The sequence below is a fragment of the Fringilla coelebs genome, assembly GCF_963513975.1.
Source record: "Fringilla coelebs genome assembly, chromosome: 15".
NCBI classification, from domain to species: Eukaryota; Metazoa; Chordata; class Aves; order Passeriformes; family Fringillidae; genus Fringilla; species Fringilla coelebs.
Window position 1 is genome coordinate 11,251,372 of NC_140041.1, and position 27,884 is coordinate 11,279,255.

At 37.2% G+C, this 27,884-nt stretch overlaps 1 protein-coding gene across 5 annotated transcripts in view; it reads right to left on the minus strand.

Annotated features, from left to right (window-relative positions):
* The window catches only part of FAM13B (family with sequence similarity 13 member B), a 44,603-nt gene that overhangs the window by 14,685 nt on the left and 2,034 nt on the right, over nucleotides 1–27,884 (minus strand). For 4 of the 5 annotated variants that reach the window (XM_084215980.1, XM_084215981.1, XM_084215982.1 and 1 more), the window contains exons 2-13: nucleotides 19,257–19,423; nucleotides 18,113–18,303; nucleotides 17,462–17,674; nucleotides 15,180–15,357; nucleotides 14,413–14,557; nucleotides 12,191–12,348; nucleotides 6,382–6,423; nucleotides 5,246–5,401; nucleotides 3,231–3,366; nucleotides 2,986–3,009; nucleotides 652–719; nucleotides 70–124 (exon numbers count right to left, since the gene is read on the minus strand). In XM_084215980.1, the coding sequence (XP_084072106.1) occupies nucleotides 70–124; nucleotides 652–719; nucleotides 2,986–3,009; nucleotides 3,231–3,366; nucleotides 5,246–5,401; nucleotides 6,382–6,423; nucleotides 12,191–12,348; nucleotides 14,413–14,557; nucleotides 15,180–15,357; nucleotides 17,462–17,674; nucleotides 18,113–18,269 (1,332 nt within the window). In that variant the 5' untranslated portion in view covers nucleotides 18,270–18,303; nucleotides 19,257–19,423. Of the gene's footprint in view, nucleotides 1–69; nucleotides 125–651; nucleotides 720–2,985; nucleotides 3,010–3,230; nucleotides 3,367–5,245; nucleotides 5,402–6,381; nucleotides 6,424–9,388; nucleotides 9,539–12,190; nucleotides 12,349–14,412; nucleotides 14,558–15,179; nucleotides 15,358–17,461; nucleotides 17,675–18,112; nucleotides 18,304–19,256; nucleotides 19,424–27,884 lie in introns of those variants that run through there. The other variant, XM_084215983.1, reaches the window with a different exon arrangement.

A 27,884-nucleotide genomic window follows, 5' to 3' on the forward strand; every position in this document is an offset into this window, starting at 1 on the left:
TTGTGTTACTTCACATTTGTATTTCTTATAAAATGCTGTGAATCTGTATATAAATGAAACTTTTCTTACCAGAAATGCCTCTGAAGGTTTTCTATCATTGCCATCAAGCAATATACTATTTTCCCTAAAAAGAAGGCACAGACCTCATTATCATTTTAAACTGACATTATCATTTAAACAGACAATAAACACTATACACTCCCCTTATATTTTTTTTACAAACCCCCATGCAGTTTAAGCAGATAAACAAAGTATTTACTTAAGGCAATAATTGAAACTCTGGGGGATAAAAGTTATATTACTTTTTTACCACTTTCTGAACTTCACATTGAATTTCAAGTCATAGCATGTAAACAACAACTAGACTTGAAAAAAGCTGAAAATAAAACCAGCTCAGACCTTTATTCTCAAATAGTCAACATTTTAAAACTGAAATTTCAACTAAAGCTGCAAATTAACAAAGCTTTCTGGCTAGTCACCGCTGCTAACATTAATTCTTCAATCATTAAGAGCAATAAAATGTGTCAAAATGTTTTGTCAAAAATAAATTTTTATTCTTCTGTTTCTCTTGCCCAGAACATAGGGCTGATCACAAAAAAAAAAGCTGTAGGTTAATCAAATATGTTTGTATGACTACAGAAAAACACAAACCTTTCACTATTATTTTCTCCATCAACATCTTCATCTTCATCACATGGTTTCAATAATATGTCTGCAGTCTGTTAGGACAAAGCATGTTTAGAAAGATTTGGGAATGGCTCTATCAACAGAAAACATTTCCATAATCATCTCTGACCACAAAACACCCTCAAGAACTAAAACATCCTTGTGTGTGGGGATGGAAATCACACTTTTTAACCATGTGACATTTTTACATCTCAAGTAAGGCCAGTGACCAGGTGTTTTAATCAGCAGAAGTCAGATATTGACTTTCCATCTTCAGAAAAAATCATTTTTTATTATTTCTTCAATAAAGGTGTACCTAAAATTGTCACTCATGACATGAAGTTTGGAGTGATTAAAATCAGGGCAGTTTGTACATCCTAAAAGTCAAAAGCTTCTGAGTTTTTACTGTATCCAACATATATGAAATGAAATAAGTTTGACAAACTTTTTAAAGGAGCTACTAATCCCTGTTACTAAATAAAGCAGTAAGAATTGGAAGGGGATGAAAAAGTGCTGTCAGTTCCATGACACCACCTCACAAAACAAGTTCAGATGAATCCATGTCACCACTTTGTTCACTGTAAGTATTTATGCCAAAGCCCAGTACTTGATTTCTTCAGAAAAGTGTCTTATTTGAGGGAACACAAGAAATTTGAAATCTAAAATATGTGATTTGGTTTTAGACTTCAGGAATTCTCACAAAATTATCTTTACAGTGTCTGAATATAACATCAAGTTACCAGGAGACTTCAAACACACCAACAGTTGCCAGTTTTATGCTGCTGACAGCAACTGACACCCCTGTCAGAAAAAACATCATTCTTCTGTTGACATTATTTCAGTCCTCAAGTCAAATTCCAATCTGGGGAAACAATTTTTAATTACAGTGCATTTGTCATACCCCAGCAGATAATTTCCACCCTCGAGATGAGCTGTGTAAGTCTTGCACAGTCACACTCGAGTTGTGGAAACAGCTGCTTCTATTTCCATTTTGGGCCCAAAGGAGAACTCACATGCAGAGCTTTCTTTTCCTACAACCCTACACACTCCTCTCAAACTCCTTCCACACAGGAGAATCACCACATTTCTCTGGAACAAATGGAATAACTCTCCAATAACATTTGAAACAGTGTATTAAAAAAATAGTAAAAACTAACATTTAAAAAACAAAACTCCATACCCAAATGTCACCTTACTACTGCCAGCAATGGACAGAAGTCTATCAAAAAGCAAAAAAAGGCCAAGAATGACATCAGGTATGACAACAAAAGTATTTCTATTGTGCACTCACAAGCATCATATTCCTCTTTATATCCAATACCATGTTTTATGCATTTTGTGCTATAGAATAACAATCTAATTATTTTTTAGACCAAGTTTTGGTACTAAAGGAAAGAACCAGGACAATGAATACATTCTGTGAAATTTAATTTATAAAATGGGATTCCAAAACAATATGCTAGTTTGTGGGAACAACTGGAAAATTTGGCTTGCTAGGTGACTCAAGAGAGTCATTTGGGATCCCCAAAAGCAAACAAAAACCCAAGAGCAGAACACATCACAATAGTGAAAAGCACTACAGGAACATTTTGTTTTAATAAAAATACAGATTCCAGACAACTCAGTTTCACTGTGCATCCATTCCCATCTTTGCAAGTTCAAAGACCCATTAAATTCTTCTAGTTAATTTAAGTCTACTAACAATAGGTTTGCTTATCTGGTTATCTTTCAGGAAACCCTCAGGAAGATTTATGGACTCACAGGCAAGACGCTGAAAACCATTGCAGAAACGCCTCCACACATGTGCAACAAACCTCTCCACCCACACAATTCATCATTTAGATTTGTAACAACAAAAGTGTTACCAAATAAATAAGGAATTATAGATTTGCTTTTTTTCATTGGAAGGTCGGACACCTGCATATGCTTGATGCAGAGTGGAAGAATACTCTCTTCTTTTGCACTTTAACTGTTATCCTTGATTTCATTTTTGTTAGCACATATTTTACAGAATTCCCTGATTGCATCAACTAGGGAAGAGATAAAGATGTGCTGAAAAGAACAGGACATCTCTGCCTACCACAGAAGAAACTGGAAATAAAGAGGAAAGGCTGTAATTGGCTAATGACAAAACCAAACCTTCCTAGCACAGCCAAGAGGCTGCAAAGTACCAAGGTGACTGCTACCCTTTCCTGATCCATGCAAGGTAACTCTGGGCTATGCTGTCATCTCAGCTCTACAGCCTCTGCTCCTCAGGAAGCCTTTACTAACACAGATGCTGTTCAAACCAGCGCTATGCTGCCTCATACTCCAACTTACCTCAGCAGAAGGAAGGGCTGGTATCTGTGAAAGAAGAATGGAAAAATATCAGTCAGGGACCAAACAAGTCCCACCAAAATACAAAGAAATTTCTCAGTGCACATGGCACAACAGGAAGACAAATGACTGCACAGAGCAAGAGCACCATGTAAAGCTGCATCAGAGCTCTTAGGAAAACTTGGATCTCTAGAGCACTAAAGTTGCAGCAACTTATGATTTAATATACAGGAGACTCTTCCTCTCACCTGAACGCTTTCTTCTTCCTCAGTTGCAGTATCATGTTTCATAGCTTCACTGTCTAAATCAGTGCAAACCAATACTTCAGAGCAGTCTCCTGTGTTTTCACTGCTACCTGTGTCATTATCTTCAATAACATCATTCCTAAAGATACAAACAGAAAGACTTTAGAAACCTGTTGTTACACCTTTAAAAGCAAAAAAAAAAAAAAACCAAACATTTTTTCCCCCTTAAACATTATCAAACGTCAGGATGTTTTTTGCTTGGGTTCCTTTTTGAACAGAATTATTCTGACCTGTAGGCAAAATTAATTATTAATGTGATGTTTTATACATCTAGACATGATAGACATATTAAAATGTATTTATTTGCTTCTTTTCTGAAGGGCCAGGCTTACTATACTAACGTAAGGAATTAAAACACAATAGCGAGAAGCAATGACATCCTGAAACTACAGGCACTCATGACACTGCTGTGGCTACACTCCTCCCAGCACTGAAGCCAGTTAGTTTATAGCTACTGTCACTGGGTTCCCCTCCAGAAAGAAATCCCATTATTTCTAACATTTAATCTGCTGAAACTTCAACTTAAGGCATATAACATTACAGCCAGATGAAAACTAATTGACACCATATTTGCATTCACATATATTCTTTATGTGCCACCACATGACTCTGTCATTCATCACAAGCCTTTAACTTCTTTGCCTTCCTTGTCCTCACTCAGAAAGAATTCCAGACCACATCAAGAAAGCTCCTTCTCTATCAGATATAGAGAAAATAAACAAGATGGGTTGAAAAATAACATTTTAACTCTTTTTTCTTAATTCCAGCCATTAAATCAGCACTAAGAAATTGGCACTGGATCACTGCTTTTTTCAGGTCTTAATCGAACTGTGCATTTGCCTTGTGCGCAGTCTGCTGCTTTAAAGAACCCAGACACCCTCCTAAAGAACAATATCATGTATCCTCTCTCACAGTTAATCCACAGCGGAATGATGATCAGAAGCATTTGCAGCAGTGCCTGTGCCAGAGGAGGATACTGGTTTCAAACCAGCAGTGATGGCACTTGGAGCCTCCCCCTCTGAGATCAGCCAACCTTTACAGCACTTACACTGGGACTGAAGGAATTCAGCTGCTACAGGGCTGTGAGGCAATTACCCACTTACAAATTACTTCAAAGACATTGAATCTTTAGCACTAAAACTCAGATTTAATTGATCATTACCAGCAATGATTATTACTTTTATGATCCACTGCAAACTTTATTCCTGTCTTCTAAAACCACTAAAGATTGAACAATTTAGAAAAGAGCATCTGAGTCACTGAACACTTCATGTATTTCAGGTTCTGTTCATGTATTCCAGCTCTGAGCAACAAAGAAATTTAGGTACTGAAAACCTAACAACACATCCTTGAAGTCGGGGTATTAATCACGACTACTTATTTTTAATGAAGCACCAAAATGTACCAGCTTCCAAATGCTGCCATGGCAATCACTACACTCAGAATCTGTCCTGATTTACAATAAAAATAAAATCTGATCAAATAAGGTTGGAACTGTATGCAAATAGACCCACAGTGGTCATTCTATCCATTTTTGGCTGTTTCATTGCCACTGGCAGCCAGAGCAGTAAAGCAGCTATGTTGACATGGAAAGACAGGGTTATGAAAGAGAATCTACAATAGCTTTAATATGTTAAAATGTTGTGGTGAGTCACATGGGTGAGATAAGAATGAAAGCACTTGAGTAAATTTAAGTTCCTGTGCTATTTGCACAGAATTCAGCAGTAAAGTAGATAGCACACTTCACAGCATTTTTAGCTACAAGATCAATTTACACTATTTGCTTCAAGAGCTATTGATTACTGGCACCTGATGGAAGCTGATTTGTTTTAAAGTAGATAAAACTGAAGTCAACAGCCAAAGTTGTAACTTATGGGTGGAAGTGGGGGATTAGGGTAAGTTTTTTGGAAGAGTTAAAATACACAATCCTATAGAACTCATTACAGACAAAATCTTACTGGTTGTTAGATCCTTCCTCATCCCCACTGGGATTTTTTGTTTCATTGTTACAGCCCAGTCGTTGTTGCTGTATGTGTTTCAGATCGTTATCTAAGCTGCTCTGCAGGTCGAAAAGATGCTGTTCCACAGCTGCTCTGATTGTTCTTTCTAAAATGCTAAAAAAAGATGGAAAAATCCTATTAAGAGATCTACTTTTGCATTGATGATCTAGACAGAAAGGCAGAGCTAAATCTTACATGGCAATAATCTTTGATGGCAGTACTTCAAGGCAAAAGAGACTAGCTTTCCCAAAAAGGCAGTGGAAATTACTACACAATATTTTTGAATCCATAAGATTTACATAAAGTATTTTGCAGTTTAGTAACAGTATTTTAAGAGTAATCAACAAATTACAATAACTAAACTATATACAAAAACTTATAAAAGCTTTATAGATTAATGTGACAGTAAAATCCTGTGTCTATAACACAACAGAATCAACCCTGGAGCAGGCTCCACTTCATCACATGTGGCTGCACCCTCTCCTGAACAGGGCTGTCACCTTAAAAGGCAAAAGCCAACAAACAGCAGGGACAATCAGCAAGTACCTGATGAAGGACGGGATACACCCAAAATTTCATCAAGAAAAGAAAAGGATTCTTAAAAAACAGACTGCTCTGCTGAGCACCTCTCAGGCAGCTCATCCCCAACACAAAAGAGGCCTCTAAAAACTCCACCTGTAAAAATCTTAAGCTTTTTAATCCCATTTTAACTGAAACTGTGCTTTTATTTTTTCCTCCACATATGTACAAAGAATTCCACTGAACTTCACTCAGCATCACTTGTGCTGAAATTACAATATGAATGCTATTATAAAACTAAGTAAAAAATTTCAGATGTATCTAAGTGTAAACCCAAAGTTTTGGACTCTGGATGAAAGCACACTCTACTCTCATGCTCCTGCAGTCAACAACAGTGACAGGCATTTAGTATTTCTTGCATTAGTGTTAAATGCCACCAGTGAAGTCCTTCACACTAAAATATGTTCCTTCATACCTGTAATCAAACCTACTGCATTCATTTGAAAGGATACATAACTTCTATGCATGTTCTAGTAAGAGCACAACTCAAACATTTTATATTTCATTATACTTACTCTGCAGAGGCTGGCAAGATACTTATGGGAGAGATATGAGCACTGCAATAAAGAAAGAAAAGTTAATATATTACAAAAACTCATCACACTAAATAGAAGTCTTGAAGTCAACAGAAAGCAACCTAAAAATACTTAAATATTGCATGTGATGCAACTAACAGAAGTAGAATAAACATGAAAGGAACACCCTGATTTGCAGCCCTTTATTATTTAAATGACAAAATCTTAAGGAGCACCATCACTAGGCAGAAAGTTGTAGAAGTAGCAATGCAGATTTCTGCCTCTCAAGAGCCAATATTTGTTGTGTTATGAAGCTCCAAGCTCTCAGATGTATGGTCTTTCCCATGGGAAATACTAATCATTCTGTAGTCAAACATTTCCTGACACCTTGCTTAAGAATGCAGATTTTAACCTTGCTGCCTAAAGCAAATTCCAAATTACTCTGCTTTCCTCCACAGGTTCTTCCCACTGTTGCATAATTTTGTTCTGGAACGCTCAGAAGATCTACAACACTCTCTGAGCACAGCTACAACATTTCAAATAGAAGGCAGATTTTGGGACAGGAGCCTGACTTTTGTAAAGCATCTGGAAATCTCCAGGCAAAGCCACTTCAGCCTAGAATGTTAAGCTCCTCGAGGAGGGGTGGGAGGGTGGAAATCAACATAATGAACACAAGCCAGTTAATTCATGTGTGTGTGGTCCCTCCACAATTTTTCATTAATATGATTAAAATTTTATTATAAACAGAATACTTAAAACTTCAGACAAAGTGACAGTAAAGAATAAAAGATGATAAATCTGCTATAAACAGCCCTGAATTGCAACACACACACCTCACTCAGAAAAAATTTAATATCAATTTCAGCTTAAGTTGGAGGCAGGGAGGGAGATAAAAAAAGGCTTTTTCTTTCTATTACAGATAACAACCTCAAAAAGCTGAAGAAGATTTTATTCTACTCTTTACCATGCAACAACACTGTTGCTAAAGTTGATTAAAAATATTATTTTCATGAATGCATACAATAAACCCTGAAATACAAGGGAGCTTGCCACTCCCCTGGAGAACTGAGCAAGTTATCACCTCTGTAAGGTGTCCTATCAGTTTTGACTGCTATGAGCCTTGCTTGCACTACAAACTGCAGTCAGTCTCTTTGTTTACCCAAGAATAGTTTCAACACAGCAAATACCTTGGTTAGAACCTACAAGGCTTATTAGTAGTTCCACCACCAGAGAGAAATCACCTCAAGCAGACTTTCTATTTTTCCTTCCTCCAAGCAGGTGAAACACAAGCAATAAAGGATTTTCAATTAAACATAAGGTGATAAAGAAAGCAGTTGAAGTATTTATTTAAAAATAACTATACTAGTTTCCCTTAGACAACTTGTACTGGCCCAAGAGCAGAGTGCATAGCATTTGAAGCCCATAAGACACAAAACGAACAAGCAGGTGCTCATAGATGCTTTTCATTTTTTTTCCTCCCTTTTTTTAAAATGAAAACTGGCTGACAAATCAAGTTCATCTTATGATTTGTGTGTGTGTTTGCCTGGTGAAAAGCCAAAACTGATCTCTTCCAAATGCATTGACAGAACAGGCAACACTCAACTTCTATTTCAAAGCAGACATAGCTTCAGGAAATTAAAACACCTGACACAGAAGGCATATCTTGTAGCCACTGATTCAAAGCTGCAGATCAAATAACTGAGGGGAGACACTCTGACATTTTATATTTTTTTTACAAACAAAAAAATGGCAGGAGGCAGTTTACAGCTTAGGACATTTACATGTCATTTGTATTTCCACGCACAGAAGTTCAGCACAGCCCTACGACCTGTACAAAGTCAATTTCCTGATAAACATATTTTTTATTAGCAATACTTGAAACAAAAAATGAAAATATGAAGCTACAAGTTTAGCTTCATGAACAAAGTAAGAGAAAATAAGCATGATCTTGAAAAAAAAAACAACCCAGTAATATTTCAAAATATTACAAATGTAGTTTTAAGTATCTATCTCAGTAAGTTCTACAAAGTTGTATTAAAGGTACTTCTATTCTAAAGGTACAAATACATAATTGTATAGATTGAAATTTAATTACTATTAAAACAGACACTCCTTGGACATATTGGTAGGAAAACAATGAGGCAATTAGAGCACAGAATACTGCAACACCCTAATTGCAAAAGAGAGCAAGAAAAACTCAGTCAAGGGCACAAGTACAAACACTATTTATAGGAAACTGATGACTTGAAAACCTTTTCCCCTACCACTTGAGACAATGAGGAAATGTGTCAAGAACAGGGAGAATCAAACTCATCTCTAAAGAATCCAGATGATTCCAGACATGGTTCAGAACAAAATTTTCCATCCTAGTGTGTAACCTTCAGCCCCCAGCACAGGATGGTTCTCCAGTGCTTTCACTCAATACCTTTGGGAGCATTAGAGGTACTCAGCAAAAGCTGTGCATAAATCAGCAGTATTACAAATCCTAAAGAATCCTCTTACTACATGAAAATTATCTTACATCTTCAACAAATCACTTCAGCAATTAAGTACTTTCTGAAACAAATGTAACTATCTTAAGTGACGAGCCATTACAACTTCTAAGCCCACCTACCACAGTTCAAGGATACTTTTTAAAAGCTGTAATTTATAATGCTAGACAGAGCCTTAACGCAGCATGACACAGCAAGACACAGAAAGGTAAACATCTTTGTTTCATAATGTTAACTCCCTCCTAAGAATCCCTCCAGCACTAGCTCCCTAACCAGAAAAGGTCCCAGTAAAAATGTATCCCAAGTAGAAAAATACATTAACTGGAAATAAAACATGTCCAAGTTTTCCTTGGTAATTTCCTGACTGTACACAGATTCTTATTTCTCATTCAAATAACCAGTTGTGGTATTATTTCATTTTGTATCCCCAAACGACATTTAATCTCACATAATTTTAAAAGTTAAAGCCTTACTTGCGATCATACCAAAATTACATTCTCTTTTTATATATTTACCTGTGCAGCAGAACTTTGCAGGCCATTCTGATTATTTTTGCTATCCCAAAAGAGCACTTCAGGTAAAAATGCTTCATCTGGAAGCCAGCAAAGCGTGCTGTGGGCTGCTGGCTGTGCATGCTGCTGGCTGTGCTCCGGGGGCTGCCTGTGAGCGGCACCTCTGGAGTGCTGCACTAAACCCTGCAGTCTAAATAGAAATCGACTGCAACATGAGGTCACTCCTGACAATAAGCTGCCCAATCAACACTTGAAAGCTCTCCTAACGTGTTGTTTACAGATTTTCCAGGATGGAAGGAGGAAAAAGTATTTGGATGCTAAAAACAGCACTACATTAAAATAATAATGTATTCTCTAGCAGTTTAGGCAGCTCTTCTATTCAGTTAGCTATACCATGGATTTTGTCTCCCTAGGCTGGTGTTAATATTATCTCTTCTCTCTGACCAGAGCTAATTAAATAACCAAAGGGTTAACAAAAATATCCCAGAAGCAGTGAGGCTGTTGCCCTTGTCACTGCACTTAGTAGAAACAAAGTAAACTGTTTATATAACTTACTGCCTGTCACATCTCATATTTTTACACATATAATTTTGGAAACTCCAAAACCAAAGAGATTTTATTAGGCTTCTGACTGATAACATTTGAGATGAACTGCCCAATTAAAGCAAATACTGTTTGGCAAGGCTCAGGGATGAAAAATTTGGAATAATGACAGAGAAGGATTCTAAAGTACTTATTTCAACAGCATGTCTTAAAATTCAGCTGCAATGCTGAGTCGGTAATTCTTTACTCCAAAAGTCAGGACAGCAGAAGGGAAAGAGCTGTGGGGAAAAGACTTCTGGTAAAGAAGAACAAGTTTCCCTTATGTGCTCAACAGCAACCTGGGAGCAACAAATGCTCCCTGCTGGGTAATGGGCTCAAAGATCACTCCACAGGTTTATGAGAAATACCATTTTCAAGCAGTCACTAAACCCAAGTGCATTAATGATTATCCACATTCTCACAAGATCTCTAACTCGAAGTCAAATTAACACCATGCAGTGCAGGAAGGTCATAGGTTTCAGCAAGAACAAACAGAATGAGTGGAGAAAAAAAGACAGTGAGCAAAATTAGAAGCAAGTTATAGAACAAATAACAAGGAGGAAGGTCAGATGCCCCATTGTTTATCTTAATTTGTACAATCTCTTTTAGTACTCTTCACAGAGAGACCAAGATACACAGATATTTGGTTCCCAAAATCTGACAACTGCAAAAAGGAAACAAAACCCCAGCTTAAAGCACTACAAGAATCATGTTTAAGATCTACTTCTCTTCCTCCTTCCTGTATAAGCTGCCACAGGCTCTACACCAGGACAAAGATAAATAATCCAAATAAGCCTGCATCAACATTTGCTTTCTTAACTATGTTTTTTTTTTTTTACATCGAGAAACTAAGCCCAGAAAAAGGCCACTAAATGTGAACATAAAAGCCATCAGGTTTGGGAAAATATTTGCAGTATTTATAGTGGTTAAAAGTTCAATAAAGAGCATTTTCTCATTCACTTAATTTCTTTTTAACTGTTTCCTGCAGTTGTTCTGGTTTTACAGTCAAAATTCCCCTTCTTCTAAAGGATTCCTCCTTATCCTTTCCCACAAATTATTTAAAATGCCAACCATAATTAATGCCTATTCATTTTTAATTAACCTTAAACATCTAATAAAAATGTTTGTCTCTTCAGGCTATCCAATTTAAACTCTCAAACATGTTGAGTTTGTCACTACTGCTGTGTTTATACATTTCAGAAGCAACCTAATACCTGTGAATAGTTAGACTGCAACTTTTTTTAAATTTAATTCAAACTAAAAATAAGAAGCTTTATTACTGATAAAGATAATTAACTATTAAAATATAAAATTACAAAACAGAATAATGATACCATCATTATTAGGTATTTTACAGCTTCCTGCCATGAAGCAGAATGAAGCATGCAGCCAGCATCTGAACAGATTCCAACCAAAAATCCACATTCTTGAAACCACCCATTCTTAGGCAGCAACTTACTTGTGATTTTCCCTGCATTTCTTCTGCTTTTAGTCACACTTTTATTATAAATTCCTCCTCACTCATCCCTACAAGTTCTTACAAGCAATGCCCCTACCAAATACAACCTGCAGATGGGAAGAGGTAGAATTCACCACTTGTAGAATGTAAACGCTAAGTACAAATAAAGCAGACTTAACAATTAAAACCTTGCATACTACAAACAAGTAAAATATAAATCTGTGTATTAAACAAGCACCAATAAGCTCTTAAATGAAAGTATGATTTTATGTTTAAACACTCTTTTATGAGAATTGCTCTTAAAGCTGGGTCACCCTCCAACATTCCTGCCTATATCACATTTTGCAACCTCCAAACCTGCCCACAGCTCTCCAGCACCATGTGACAAGAAACAGCCCCAGGATTTCCCATTGGAAGGATGGTACAGAACAGGCTTGGACCTACCAGTATGCAGATTCTTCTTATTTCTGCTGTAAAATTTACTGATTAAATACCACTTTACAGTTTGACTAGAATATGCTCTTTTTAACTTTCCCTGCATAAATCCCCATACTTAATCTCATCTGATCCTACAGGCATTCCTCTGCTGAATTTGGGAACAGTTATTTTAACCCACATTTTACTATTATAAGAACTGCACCTACTTCTAAAGCTTCACTTTGTAGATACCAACACTTATCTCAAAAGTCTGGCAGTTTCTCTCTGTGACAGAATAAATTACAATCCAAACCTTAAATCCAAACTCCAAGGCAGAACCAAGTTACCTTGTTGATGCTGTAACATTCCTGGAATCTGAGAGACTCCCTGTCATATCTAGATGCACCACAGCTGGCCTTTCAACAGATTTCTCTGTGCTGTCTTCTGGAAGTTCTTCTGACTGTTCAAGCTTTACATCTTCCTCTTCTTCCAAGAGATCATTGATCTAAAAAACATTTAATCAAATTTAAGGGATTGAAAAGTTCCTTTCAGGAGGTTCAGGGCATTAAAAGAGCATGAAAGATATGAAAGTAACAGGAAGAAGGTAATACCTCTCAATTTTAGGAAAAAACAGGCACACTAGACTTGCTTTTATGTAAAACTGTAAATCCTACACCATTAAAAAGCAGCTCTTGAACACTGGACAAAAACTGAAAAGCCCAAAGCACCTCTGATATATACCATAAATGAACACAAGCAGAATGAAGAAACAATAAAATCCCGACCACACTGAAATAATGAACTACACAACCTTTCTTCTTCTATGTCCAAAACTGATAATTCTACTCTATTCCACAGGTAGCCTTATTCATGTATCAGAAGCATTTTCAAACCCTCCTAGGGAGGGCAATACAGAAGTCTACGAATCTAAACTTCAAAGCTCGGAATGAACACTTACAAAGTTTCTGTGCTCTTGCCTATTTTTGTTTCTTTGTTTCCAAACACATATGTTTTTACTGAAGCAGCAAAACACAGCCAATTTAAAAAGCAAAACAATATAGCCAAGTGGTAACTCAAGACAGCAAATTTCATTTTTTAAAAAGCAAGTATGTCTAAAACATGAAAAGGTAAAGAGAAAAAAGGGATTGTTTGACTCCCAAGCTGCCTCTGTGACTGATTACTGATCTCCCAATCTTGCAAACCCAAAAATTAAAGCAGCAGTCTCAAGAAAATATGCTTTATAGTATCTGTCACCAGTGTAAAACAAAACCACTAAATTAAGAAAAATTGAAACTTCAGAAGTTTAAAATTACACAGAAAACAGAGAGAAGATATTTGTTAGTTTTTCAAAGGGGTGTAACGTGTTATATGGCACCACATTCCAGGCAAGAAATGTATTTATCCCTGATTTTCCTCTGTAATTGCAAGAGGATGTGCCAGTGAAGCAAAGGCAAGCCCACCCACACACTGGGGCAGCTGCCAGCCGGGCTGTGCCCTGCAGGGACAGCGGCCCTTCTGTCCCACCGCTCTGGCCTGACAGAAGTGCACTGTTGACATCTGGTGGAGACACCACGAAATTAAAGGGACAGGGACACCCCACCAACCTTCCAACTATGGGAAAAAACAAACAAAACCACACACCAAACAGATTTTGTACTTAGGAAACCCTTTTGCTGAAACATGTAACAAGGCTCAGCCAAGCCAGTAATTTCAAAGCATGAGAGCAGAGAGCAGCTCTGGTTTACAGAGCAGTTATCCCAACCCAGTGACAGCCTCCAGCCGCAGGAATCACAGCCCAGCTTTGTTCAGCAGCTCCCTGCATGCAGCAGGGCTGTGGCAGCTCTCAGTGCCAGATTCCTGCATGGAGCTTTGCAGAGTGGCAGTGCTTGCTCCAGGAGCTCTCACAGCACACACTGCTCGCTCCAAAACCTGCTGCCCAGCCTGGCACACCAGACCAACACCTATTGCAGGGAAGAGGAAGCAGCCAACTGCCCCAGTACTTGCCTTACCTGTCTTGCTAGAGGAGGGGTTTGTGAGATAGGCTGTAAAATTCAGTGTTCTTTGTTACCTACCTTAGCAACTGCTTATTTATCCCCTTTTTTCTCTTTACAGAAAACACATCATTTTCAACTCTTAGAATAAGAAACACCATTCAAAAACTTTGGCACAGGAAAGCACCACTGATAACATCATCAAGTGGAGTGTGAGATCCTGCATGCTCCAGTAAGACACATCTAGAAACACTCTTGACCAAGACCAACAACAGAGTCGTTCTTCATTTGATCAAAAAACAATTCTTTATTCCTAAATTGGTAATTAGCTATTTATAACAGTGTCAGTTTGGGCAGGATATCACTGTTGGTTTAGTTCCTATGTATTTTTCAATACAGTGCAGCTACACTTACCACGAAATCAAGAATTTCACAAGCATTAAGAAAATGCCAGGTTTTGTCGGTTTGCAAGAAACTTCTAAGTCACACTAAAGAAACTGTATTTCAATAAATCTTTCATAAATATAAATGTGTATAACAGTTAAGTGGCAACATAGAGCCATTCAAAATATTCTTACCTGCTCGGTTATTGAGCTTAAATCATTAGTAGATGAAAAATCTTCCTCTTCATTTTCAAAAAACTCATAGTAGTTCTCCAGAAGTCCCGCCATTATTCTGCTAACTATTTCCTGTTCTTTCAGATCCTCCACATCTGTGTAAATGCTAAAGATTTCAACACTGTTTTAGCTTAAAAATCTAAATGCAACATTTCCCCAAAGAACACCTCTGAATGTCTCCTATGACTAAGTGCTATACTTCATGCCATTATCCCCTACCCATTCTGAACACACAGAACTTTAGGCATGCCTTCACACTACTGCCTTACAAAGCTTTATACTATTTTTTTATTTTAAAATCATTAATTAGTAACTATTCGATTAAATTTTCATGAGAAGTATTTAAAAGTCAAATATTTTCCTGTAGAGAGGAAACAACAGTATAAGCTGGTACTTTACCAGCCTTTTCCCAGAACTGTATTTGTGCTACAAATAGTAGCCTTCCATACTATCACTAAAATATTTGAACCTCAGAATAAATACAGTAATGCAACAATCAAAACAGTGGTTTCTCATGCCACAGCGGGGAGACAAGCTGCTGTTTAAATCTTAGCAAAAATTGTAAAACCAAACTGGGGTGAGAGAGTGGGTGGGAACAGAAAAGGATTCTGCCTGAAACATATTGTGCACTTTGTTACTGTTGCTCAGGGACCAAGAATGACTTCAAATTACAAAGGGACACTCAAATTCCCACAGAAACAGGGAATTAACTTTTATAATTAACTTACTGAAAAACATCCGGGCCAAAGACTGCAGCTAAAGAACTTGCTGACCAAATTTCTTCATGATGTGATGCTACGTTAGCTAAAAATTTACACAGAAACTTTAACAAACTGTAATTAACAGGTGGAAGCTGCTGCAAGAGGAACCTCAACTTTCTTCCAAATTCATCTTCATTATTATAATCTGAAAAAGTAATAAAAATGTTTTAGTTCACAAAGAAGGTATCTCTTCCTATTTGATTGTGATCAGCTTTGTGCCTCTGACAATTACTTACTTCTGAAAAGACAAATGACTTGATCAAACCACAACCTTAAATGGGAAAACTTACTTGCATTTGTTCATTATTATCCACCACATTCTCTTCTGCAGGTTTTCCCCAAATAATGCCCACTCAAATTCCTGATTTCAGAGGGCAAACTCTCTATGCTTTTGATTTACCGTTGTTACATAACAACTGCTTCACAGAAGAGCTCTAGAGACAGCCACAGCTCCAATAGTGAGTTAACTGCCATCTACTTAAATTCTTCTGGCAGACAAGCTGCTTTGACTCTTTTACAAGCATCCCATTCTCACCACTCTACCTGCTTTTATAATACTTAACTGATAAATCCAAGCTATCTCAACGTAATCATCTCCACATGTGCTTAGCTTGAAGCCTGCTGATTCAATTTCAGATCTGAGAAAGGGTCACCATAGAATTTCCTCATTCTCACCCATTTAACTATACTCTTAATCAAAATATGTCCCCATAAATCTTATTTGTTACCTCATCAACCTTACAGGCAGCAAGGTTCAAAGATTTACAGCTGTTTGCACCTGAGAAATTTCATCTATAGGAAAAGAAATGTCAGGAAAGCAAAATGGGAGAAAAATTGATATAAAGAGGCCTCTCTTTCTTTCTCAGACACTTGAAAACTCTTCTAAGATCAGTTAGAGAGGGAAAAGCACTTTTGAAGATGATGAACCATCTCTGCCCCTCGAGATGAGAGAGCAGAGACATCCTAGTCTTTGATATCAAAGCAAAGAGTGAGTAAATTCCCTGTTGAGCACACACATGATCTGCAGCATTTCATTTGCTCAGACACAGTCAACACCTACAGCAGCTGAACACAGGCAACCAAGCACAGAAAATGGTTGTCTAAACATATAACACATTAAAATGAACATTTCATTGACAGTTCCTACTCTAGAAATTGCCCTTTGGAAGAAGAACAGAAAAAAAAATACTTTAAAAAGTACTTTAACAACATAGACTTTTATAAGAAAGGGACCACAGCAAGGTGGTAATCAGACCACTCTGAACATACACATCTCCATGTTTCGTCTAACCAATCCCTCCTGAAACTTAAGTTCCAAACAACCAGAGACCCAAAGGCAGAACGTTCTTACCCCTAACTGAAGTCCTCTGGCACTAAAGCTGGGATACACACTCGTGGGACACAGAGCCACGTGCTCTGGGATGGCCACACTCACACCCCCATTAGCCAAATCACCGGACTTTGAGGAACCACCTGCCTGCAATGAGCTCCTAACGATGCACACCGGCCACACCCTGCTGTGTAATGAAGGTATCCTCAGGACTGAGCCGGACCTAATGATATGGAAGGACTGCAGAACTAACACATGGCTCAACAACTACTACCACCTTCTGCAGGTCTTGAAGCAATTTCTCTGCCTCAAATGCAGCTGATGATGTAATTCTGAAAACTGAGATATGTCTATTAGACAGGCAAAACCCAATTAGAGAAAATCAAAAGTCTCATTTTAGCATCTGAAAACACTGTTGAAGGGTTTATGTGATTGATTTCCTTGTTACAGATAATTTTAAATTTTTCTGAAATAACTTTTACACTTTAAAAAAGACATAAAGACAATAAGTCTTTAATGTCTTTTTTAAGTTTAACTGAAAGTTTTTAAGTCTGCAAGTTTAAGTGAAATTTCTCTGTATATTGGACAAAAAGGAACTAAATGGGGACTTGCATGCTAGAAACAATCCATATGTAAACCTATGCTCAGTGATCTATTCAAAGATGAGAGGAAAAAATTTTCACACTAGATTTTACAGTCATAGAAGGGAATTCTGCTTGTCACACCAAGTGAATATACTTCAGTCCTATTTCCAGTCCTGACAGATAACATTGTAACCAAAGTGCACAGCACTAGTATTACTAATACTATTACACAGAGAACCAAAGACACCTTTAGTGGCACTACAAATCTCAATTCAATACTGAGTTTTACTCTTAAAATCATCAAATAAAAACACTGAATCAAAAAGAGTTATTACCTTGAGAAAGTTGCATCAAATGTATGTGCAAACTGCCTGGAATAACTGGCTCTGGAAGTTCTTGAAGAAAAAATCTAAGAAGGCTAATAGCTGAGGGTACATCTGCTTCTTTAACCAGGTCCACATCTTCTCCATTATCATATCGTTGCCGGAGCCACTCCACTGTCTCAGCATTCCCATTGACTTGGAAAAGTCCTTCTTGTTCCAGACCCCCTGAGTCAGAAAAAAAAACTTGCAGAAATAAAACTTTTAGCTCTGGTATGGACAAATACATTGGAAAAAATATTGATAATCAGCTATGCCCAATTCCCATACTGACTGAAACATTTTCTGGACCACAGTTTTGCACAATTCTCTTCCCAACACACACTTTCCTGTGCCCAGTAACAATAAAATAACATGGGAAATGTTAGCAGTACCTAAACCACAGCATTTCCTACGAGGTGCTCTGCAGAGCTATTACATTACTGTTGGCTAGTAAACAGTGATACACATAACAGAAGGAGCAAAAAAGGAAGGAACTGAAAACAACTAAATCACATCCAGTTGAATCATTAACTTCAGAAAACAAGTACTCTTCAAACCCCACAACCCATTCTGTAAGAATAACATTGAAATATATTATTTGAAATACAGCAAGGTAATACATACCATGTTCCTCAATATAGTCCACGACATGGCGGACTATGAATGGAACCTCATTGTCTGGTTGCCCTTCTTGCTGCAGCTCATCAAGTGGAATTCCAAATATTTTGTTAGCAAGAACAGAGTTGCAGTTACTCAAGGAAGGGGAGGAGCTCTTCCTCATATCTTTTTGCAGCCAAAAATCAAAGCTGTCTTTTCTGTCAATAGGAGAAATTAAAACCAAAAGGCCCAGTTCAATGTATGTTTTTGAAAGCATTAATCTGTAACACAAAGTGCTTTAATTACCTAATGAAAATACTCTCTAGTCTGTCTCCATCCATGCATTGCTTTAATGGACAGTTCTGCAATGACTCCAAACACAGCTAACTCAATAAATGACTACCACAGAGGTGTTCTGTCCAACCCTCAAAAGAGGACAGAGAAGAACATATATAGCAGGAAGGAAAATGCAGAAAATTCTAGTTTACCACCTTCCTAATTAAGTTCTAAGGTATTTTGGTAGATTCCTCAGTACTTTTTCTGACAGTATTTAGTAGTCAGGCTCTCAGAACTCAATACAAAAGACTCTTATCAGGAAACGAAACCAGCGGATCACACCAAACCAAAACCCTAAGTTTCAATTATATGAAATGATTAAGTATTTTGTGATACTCAACTGGGCTGTAATAATTTTAAAACATACTTGGCATTTTCTGGTCTACATAATAAAGCTTTCAACACTTGCATCAAATTAAAATTTTTACTGAACAGAAAACCCCCAAAGCTAGTTTCTAGATGCTCAGTGATACCATTCTATCATGCAGAAGCTCAAGCTTCACTTGCAAGTCTTTGCTTGATAAAGGATCTAGATAGATAATAAAGGGCAGTATAAGTCAGGCTGTAATCCTGTCAAAACCAAAATATTTCTTCTAGCAGAGAAAAAACTGTCTTTTCAAAATAAATAATAAAAAGAAAACATACTTGCTTAAATGCAAGCAGTCACTTTGACTGGCACACAGAACATGAAGTATATGCTGTTAGCCAAAGCACTGCAACCAAACTAAAATTCTGTTTGCCAAGAGGTAAATTCTAATAGATTAGACATTCTGAAATTCACACTTGCTTTTCTTTAATTTTTTTTTTCCCCAGCAAAACAAGGTAAGAAACCCACCTCAGAGTACTTAAACAGCCGAGTTTGAAAAATGCTTTCTGCGCCAGCTGCCCTCACTGACCAAGCATTCTTTTGTCATTTATGGTTGTTTAAGATTATGGCAAAAGATCAGCCTGTAGTTCCTCATTGAAGAATAGCAGAACTCGATCAGTACTTCAGCAGTTAATCTGAAAATAAGGAAAATATTATTAGATCATAAAGTTTTCAACAGTTTTAAACTCAGTCAAGAATCCAAACATCACGTTAGAGGAATTCTTGCCAAATCATCAGTTTCTTGTTCGGAACAAGAAAGGATAAAGACCACATTAGTACAGCTTATGAGAGAGCTCCTAAAACAGCAGATCCCTCTTTTCAATTATGAGTTAACCAAATCTGAAGTGAAAGTTAGCATAGGACATCTAAGTATTAACAATTATGAAATAATTTGCAGACTCATTCAATCCTCTCCCAAGGAATCAAGGAGAGTTAAGTAGGTTACACAGAGTGTTTTAAAGTACCTACCATACTAAAATATTTAATGGCTATGAAATTTTTAGAAGGATCTCAGGCACTGGTCTAGTACAACATCTTTGAACAGCAAGAGCAAAACCAAAATCCTAACTGAGGAACCTTTACAGTCAACCAGTATTAGATGGTACTGATCATATTTTCTAGGAAGTTGATTACGTGTCCTAACTGCCAGTTCAAAGTCCAAGTGATCATCAGGTCTGGATACAGGAAGCAACTTCCCCCATGTCAGATTCCATAGAACCACCCACATTTTTGCCACATTTTATTTAGAATCCAGATTATCTGGACATTTTTCATGTTCTCAGTTCTCAAAATAGCTACAAACTACAGTAAATCGCCTTTACAATTTTCTGTGGTATTAAAAATTTAAATTGCAGCTTCATGGCACAGTGGAGCCAATGTAATGCCCAGAATCAGTCAAAGAGTCACATCAGCCCATTGATCTCCCCCACTACCTGCTCTAAATAAACTCAAGCAACTGTGATTGGGCAAAACAAGCTTGTGATATACACATAACCACAGTACTCATCACCAAAACTAGACAATAAAGATGCTTTCCCCCAGCTTAAAAAAATTCACTGAAACCTTTTGTTTCATAAGTGGAGATTGATATGACAGCCTGGAGACAAGTACCTTCCCTCCCTTTGTTCTCCCACACCAGCTCCTGCTTCTGTTCCACATTAGGACAAATAAACTTTATCTTCATTTGCAAATTCCTGACAACCAAGCCCTCTGCTTACAGTACCAAAATGCCAGATCATACATTAGCCTATCACAACAGGAGCCCAGAGTACTCTCAGTAGTTTGAACAGAGCAGTTTTCCTGCTCCCAACCCTCCCCAAACTGCATCCATGAGCTAAGGGAGTTGGTCATAAGCTCTATGTAAGACTGTTTCCACCTCCCCAGCATTTTCTTGCATTGAGGCCTAGAGGAAAAAATATTTTGGGCTTAGAAGTGTTTAAATTGTCTCTGTCTATTGCCTTGTATTACACACAGGTTGTAAATCTCTTAGGCCTCACACAAGTGAATCCTGGTCTGCGATCAGGACTCCAGGTGAACTGACAACATAAAATAAAGGATTATATTTTAGTCAATGGGTTTTACTTTTTTTTTTTCACCCTATCATATTCAAATCTGTTATTGCAAATTCTTGATTACTAAAAGATCCTACCAGATTCCAACAATGAAGCAGTTGCAATTCATGACCCCCCTATAATTTATGGAGGCCTTGTACAGCCATTTTTCTTATTGTTCTGGTATTTTATGTGAAAGTCAACATAATCTTGGCACGTAAGCAGATTTCTATCAATCCAAATATATCAAGCAAATTCTAAAATATGAAGTTGTACACAGCCTATTTTCTCAAGTTCTACCAAAGTCAGCTTGCCCACAGTGAACCAGAAAACCTCACACTGGCCAGCTGTGGGGTTAAGGGCAGCTGGCAGAAAACCTCTGATGGATCTGCCACAATGCTTCAGGCTGACTTACTAAAACCAACAAACAAACCTTCAAAACAAACATCACCTAATAAAAAGACCAAATTAGAAGTAACCACTTCTTTATAATTCTGCACCAAATGAACAATCATGCAGCCCAGCTTTCTAAGCAGAGGCAACTTTGCACTCAGCTCACTGACATGAAAGCTCAGCCACTTTTGCCAGGCTGCCTGAATATTAATTTCATTCAAGAGGCATGAAAAAAAGAAAAAGAATACAAACTTCTATTTTAACTGGCTTGGCAAGGTAAGAATGAAGTTGAAACAGCCTGGCTGTTAGAGCAAAACTGGATTTACAACCCAGGTTTATATTTAGAAGAAAGCTTGATATGGCTTATTATCACCTAGAAAAATTAGTGAAAGCCTCATTTTCATTCTCTCAGACACACACAGACATCCTTTTACAGATATTTCAATATATGATTATATGCAACAATCTATTTTCAGAGCATTTCAGTCCTTTCCTTTTTAGTTCAGGCTTTGCTATCTTCACAGGCTGTGATACAATTAATCTGACATTTACCAAATCTAGAAAGAGCTAGAAACTCCGAAAGTTATTAAAGTTATTTCAGCAAGTTTTACTTCCTGCTATTTCCAACACTGTAAATAACTGTTAATAATTAAACATTTTATCTCCACTTTTTATATGGATCAGAAGCTTTTCCGCTTGCCCTCCCGTGACTCAGGAAGTGCAGCACGTCACTGCAGACACACATGAGAACTAGGACAGGACATGTAACCTTCAGGATTATTTCCAGAGTCTTTTACAAATTTTAAGCAAAGCTGTGGAGTTTTTTAATTTTTTTTTTTGCCCCAATCAAACAACTGAGGAAACAGGAGCTAACCCACTCAGTCAACTCTTTCTTCTTTTGCCCTTATTATCCTGATCCTTTTGAGCACATGCTTCTCCCTCACAATTTCATAACCTAAATGCTTCACAAGTTCTATCAAGAAAAAGACAAAAAAATAGCAACTAAAAAAAAAAAAACCCACACAAAAGAAAACTACCTAGCTTGAGTTTCATTATAAACATTCTAGTGCATTTTTTTCAATCTACTTCCCCTCCTTGTTACTACAAACATCTAAAAACATCCTTAAGCTACAATCATGCTCTACAAAACATAAACGCAGGAAAGTAAAAATACACCTTATTATAACCCCTTATTACACCACAATTTTACAAGAGACTGAAAAAAACTTACTATGTCCTTTGCAACATGTTGAGCCCAAGCATCTTAAATTATGGTAAAACACAATTTTGTTTTGTACTGTGGATTTCAGCGCTCTCTGGCGTTATTTAAAAAATTTTGGGTTGCTTTTTTTAATGAAGGCAAGTTCTTCATAGAGTCTGCTGGGAAAACAGCACCATGAGCTTCATTTTGCCATCATAATAGCATTCACTTATCTTGGCAACTTGAGAAGTATTTACGCCCACACATGAAATGCCACTAAAAACCCCACAGAATACATGGCTAACTGTTAATACTTGAGGAATACACATGAAAATTTAGACTTATATTTAGTTCAGCTTTTACATTAATGACTAAAGTACAAATAATATATGGGCATCATTTTAAATTAAAGTCCTCAGGGTTCCACCACCTTTCCTTAAAACAAAGGAATGAAGCAACAAGCAAAAATAAACAAAGAAAGGCTGCAAACTGAAACTGTGCCATAGGAATGAAAACATTAATTCTGCGTGTACAATGTCTGCCACAAGTCTCAACTATTTAAGCAATTCTTTTATTTGCTCATTTCATGTAGCAAGAAATTCACATTGTCTCTGAAACAAACCCAAAGCTAACACTGACTGCTGTTTTGCTCTGCTTTTAATATTTATTTCGTGGCATTAGCAAACATCGCCAGTGAATATTTTTTTAATACATAAAAGTACAAACTAACTAAGATTTCTAGATAGGAAAAAAAGCAACAAAACAGCCTGTTCCAGCTTCTCAGGAAACACACCTCAAGTTTTTTGGCTTTTTCTGCCCGCAGTGCTGTGACCCTATGCAAACTGGGTCCTAACAGATCACATACACATCCTCCAGTGCAAAGAGATCAATGCTCCTTGTCTGCAACAATTATTTGCAAACAAAATTCCACAAAAACATTAGAGTCTCAAAGTTTTTGATTTCTTCCTCTGTATTTGATGAAGAAAAATAATGTATTATGTTTACTTATATGACTTACAGCTAGACAAAACCTGCGATGTCCCCCTGGATGCCTACAGCAAACATACTGTTAAATCCAAATAAATAATTGATTTTTTGGCTAAGTTCAAAATTATCAAATTTTAAACAGGTTTTCTAAGAAGAATTTCTAAATGATGGCCAAAACCTAAGACCCAGATTCCAAGCTGGCATCACAGGAACTCTCCTCATGCAATTGCCTCCTCATGACATCACCCAGAGGCAGCTGCCAGGTGAGGGCAGGAGCAAGAACCCTTTTCTGGGAAATTCCTGAGTCCCAGCTCACTGCAGAGCACACAGAGCCACTCGGCAACTACTGAGCTACACTTATTTCTGCCTCTAAAAAACCGCAACCAGCACCCTTCATCTTACTCTTAAGTTTTGTTGAGTTAAAAGGAAACTGATTTTTTGTAAAAATTAACACCGACTGATTTTCAGGCCATTTGTATACTCAAATTACTGTGAGCATTCCCAATGGATGAACTGCTTTTGGGCAAAAGAGCTTTTCCTCATCTGATTTTCAGCTTTTGTTCAGCTAACAAGTAAAAACAGTATTTTGCTTGTTTGAAATAGTCCATTTAAAATTGAAAAGATGGCCAGGCTGGGGAGGGGACATGTCTTGGAGTAAATTTATACAAAAGACAAACTGAAATTAATCCCACAAACAGAATTCACAAACCCAGGACACAGAAAAGGACAGATTTGTCTCAAGAGTACAGTAAAAGGCAATGCAGAGATGTGCCAGTGCTTGAACAGACACAGAACATCTTCTATGTAAAAAGAATAATCCCATTTAAGTTCTCATTAATACATTTGAAAAGTCAAAACAATTATTTTTAAAAAAAGTTTTAAAACCAGCAAGATTAGCTTAAAATAGACTCTTAAAGCAATATTTCCTCTTTCTGCCTCAGTGAAATCAGCTATCAAGAGGTATTTTAGTCACAAGTCTAGACTGGCAAGTTGGGCTCAGTTATGATTTTAAATTTAATAAGCTGGTCTTCTTAAGAACACAGTCCCCATCCCCATTAAGGCATACTGTTTCAAATTAAGGTATAACTACAAGATTTAACTTTCAGTGTTGAAGGAATCCATGTTAGAATAAATTTCTTCTCAAGCAGATGTGACTTTCCTGCTCCCTTTGTTCCCCATTATGGTTCTTCACTGCCCTGTTTGCTTTCTGGTTAAGTAGCAATCAGAAGGAAACCAGCCCACTGCAGTTTTGCACACCATCAAAAAGGAGTCAGCAGAAGCATGAACACCAGCTCTTTAATTAATGAACTGTTTGCTTGTGTATGCCTTCACATGTGCATTCACACACACATTAACTTCAATGCTGCTAAGCAGAAATTCTCCATCATTTGCCACCAGCACTTCTGAGACAGTCTCAAAAACCACTCAACTGACAAAATACTGGTTATACTGACACAGCAAGTAGAAGCACAAAAAATACAACAGAAGATTTAGTGGAATGCAATTCTAATGCAATTTTTGTTCCCTGGGAATGTGGCAGCAAGCCTTCTAATTTACAAATTAGAACAATTTAAATTAAGCCTTTATGTCGTTTCCATGCAAGAAAGAAACAAAACACCTCATGCAAATTCCTCTGGAAGAGATATAACTAAAACTAATATAATTTTGGAATTCATGGGTTTTTTAAATTTATTTACAAGCCAAGAAACCATAATACTGATTAGTATTTATTTTCCAGTCATTAAAGTTTAGTCTACAATTTCAGTTGTAGATCTGATCACATTCTGAAAAAGCCCATCGTTCACAGACTTTCACAAGAGACAGATCCTATATCTATTAGAAAAACCTGAAATACAATGACTGGTTTAAGCAACATTCCAAAAAAACTCTACATTTTTAAGGACAAGCTGAGAAGTCATCAAAACGTTAGCTGGTTTTGATAAGCAAAAATAATGTTTTATATTCACTTACTAGATAAAATCCAAAGGCTTTTTAACAGCATTATAGCAACTTATAATCCTCCAACTACATTGTAGCAAGAAAATAAAACCATCAGCGATACCAGAAAAAGTAGATGTTTGCTCAGTGCCTCACACCCACCACCACACACTGCCAGATTTGCTCTCATCTGCTGCTGCCAATGCACATGTGCAGAATTCTAAAGAAACTTCCTGCTCACACAGATCCCATCACACTCTTAACAACAGTAGTTAATAAATAAAAAGGCTTTTGTATCTTGTGTAACAGCTAATTATATTCATCCTACTCGCCACCCCCCAATGCAAAGCTCTACTCCATAACCACACAAATCTCATTGCCCCTGCACCAGATAATGCAGAACCTTGGTGCAATGGCATTATAAAAGTACAGTAAAGTAACAGACAGGAAGAAATTATCAACAAAACTATGCAACTTGCAACTTCACGTTATAAAACCAAAGCAGTTTAACAATTGTCACTGCTGTTAAAACAGACTTTGGAACAGAAGCCAAGCTATCTCAGAGACACCAAAAAAGCAAACTATAAATATATAATGTACTTAATTCATTATACATAAGTTATCCTGTTACATACATTTATCATCAGTTTGTTCCTCCCCTCCCAAACAGGTCAGCAGAAACACACGCTGGAACTCAGCAGATCACAAAATGGTTCACAGCCCCTTTGCTGTCCAAATGCTGCCTCTGTCAGAACCTTGAGCACGTGCCACCAAAATAAAGGACAGGCTCAGCACCCCCACTGCAGGAGAAAGAAACTTCAACGAAGAGTTCAATGCTGCAGCAATGATTCTCTGAATTTCAAGAGATGGGAGAAAAAAAAAAAAAAAAAAAAAAAAAAAAAAAAAAAAAAAAAAAGGTCTGGTACTGAGGACTGAGGTCTCCTGTCAAAAACTTGATTATGACTAAATTTGAAGAAATCACAAGGTTAAGAGTTACACTGCAGACTAAAATTAACTAACCTGATTATATTTCTAGAGTGCCAAGAAGACAACAAAAGATTTCATTAAATGTAAAGTTCAACAGAAAGGAGAGAAAACCTTTCAAACATACACACTTAAAAAGGGGGTATAAAGGAAGAAAGAACCACATTGATAAGATTCCAGCTCTCACCTTTTCAGTTCTGTCCATGTATTATTATCCTACACAGCTGAGCACAAATTTTAATCCTAACACACTGCAGGGAACAGTGAACAGAAGAGACACATGAGGAGAGCTGCCAGCGGCACTGAAACCTGGACAATCAGTGCAGGGTTCCCACCAGATACAGGGCTCAGATCCAGCAGATGCCCCACCCAAATGTCCTTAGAAATGTCCAAACAGTGAAGAAAATAAAAACCATTTAAACCTCTCTACAGCAAAAAGCCTCTGCAACCAGAGTCTTTGTTACAAGCTGCTTGAACACAAACATAAAGCCCTATCTGTATTTTAAGCTTAAATGGCACATTTTTCTTCTTTTCTTAAGAAAATATACAGGATTTCACACATTCACAGGGGGAAGACCACAAGAGTAGAACTGCTAATATCACAATAGAACTATTTTCACTAATCAGAATATGGGCCTGCAAAATATTACCCATTTCTTGTAGTGAATGACTCCACCCATATGTTGCAAACATAACAGGTTTTGACCTTCTAAACTATGTTTTTAAGACTTCAAAACAAATCAGCTCCAGAGGAAAAAAAAAAGCCTGGTAGAAGATGCAGTAACAAATATATTATGTTTTAGGGTGCAATAATCCACAGAACTCACTTAAACCAACTGAACCTCCACAAATCTCAACCGCTGGCTATCAAGCCAGCACAAACTGTTCAGATAAATCTGAATTTACCAAGCCTTGAGACAGCTAGTCATTCTCAAACAAAACTTTTGCAGGCAAAATCTCTCTCCTTACAGAAAATAATAGTCATCAAGACTGAATTGCTCAATTATACTAACTTTCCAGGGAGCAATGTAAAATTCTTGTATTCTCTGCCTGAATCCAATTTTGACAAGAGACACAGAGCCCCTCTGCTGCAAAACTGATAGAGCCATCACTTTACAAACTGCACAACAAGTAACAATCTTCCTCTTTTGTAGCCCTTCACAGAAGATTTAATATTCCTTCACTTCTGTATCTCCTCCTTGTATGTTTTGGATAAAACGTTATTTTTCAGTTCTTAAATAACAGTCCTCACATCTGAAATGATCAATAAATACACAGCTAGGCCTGCAATGCAAGGAAAAAAGTTTAAAAAGTTTGCCATCTTTCATCCTTACAGATAGAAATTATGAATTGCCCTGCACTAGTTAATTCACTCCCACCTAAATGGCCACTAGATTTTTGTGTGCTAATATGGCAGTAAGGTTAACCTGCTGCTATGCACGGAATTAAAGGACAACTTGAACCAACATCACTTCCTCTTCCATGTAGCTACAGCTTCTTTTGTGGGGGATGGGAAAAAGAGAGAATCACCACAGAAAAATA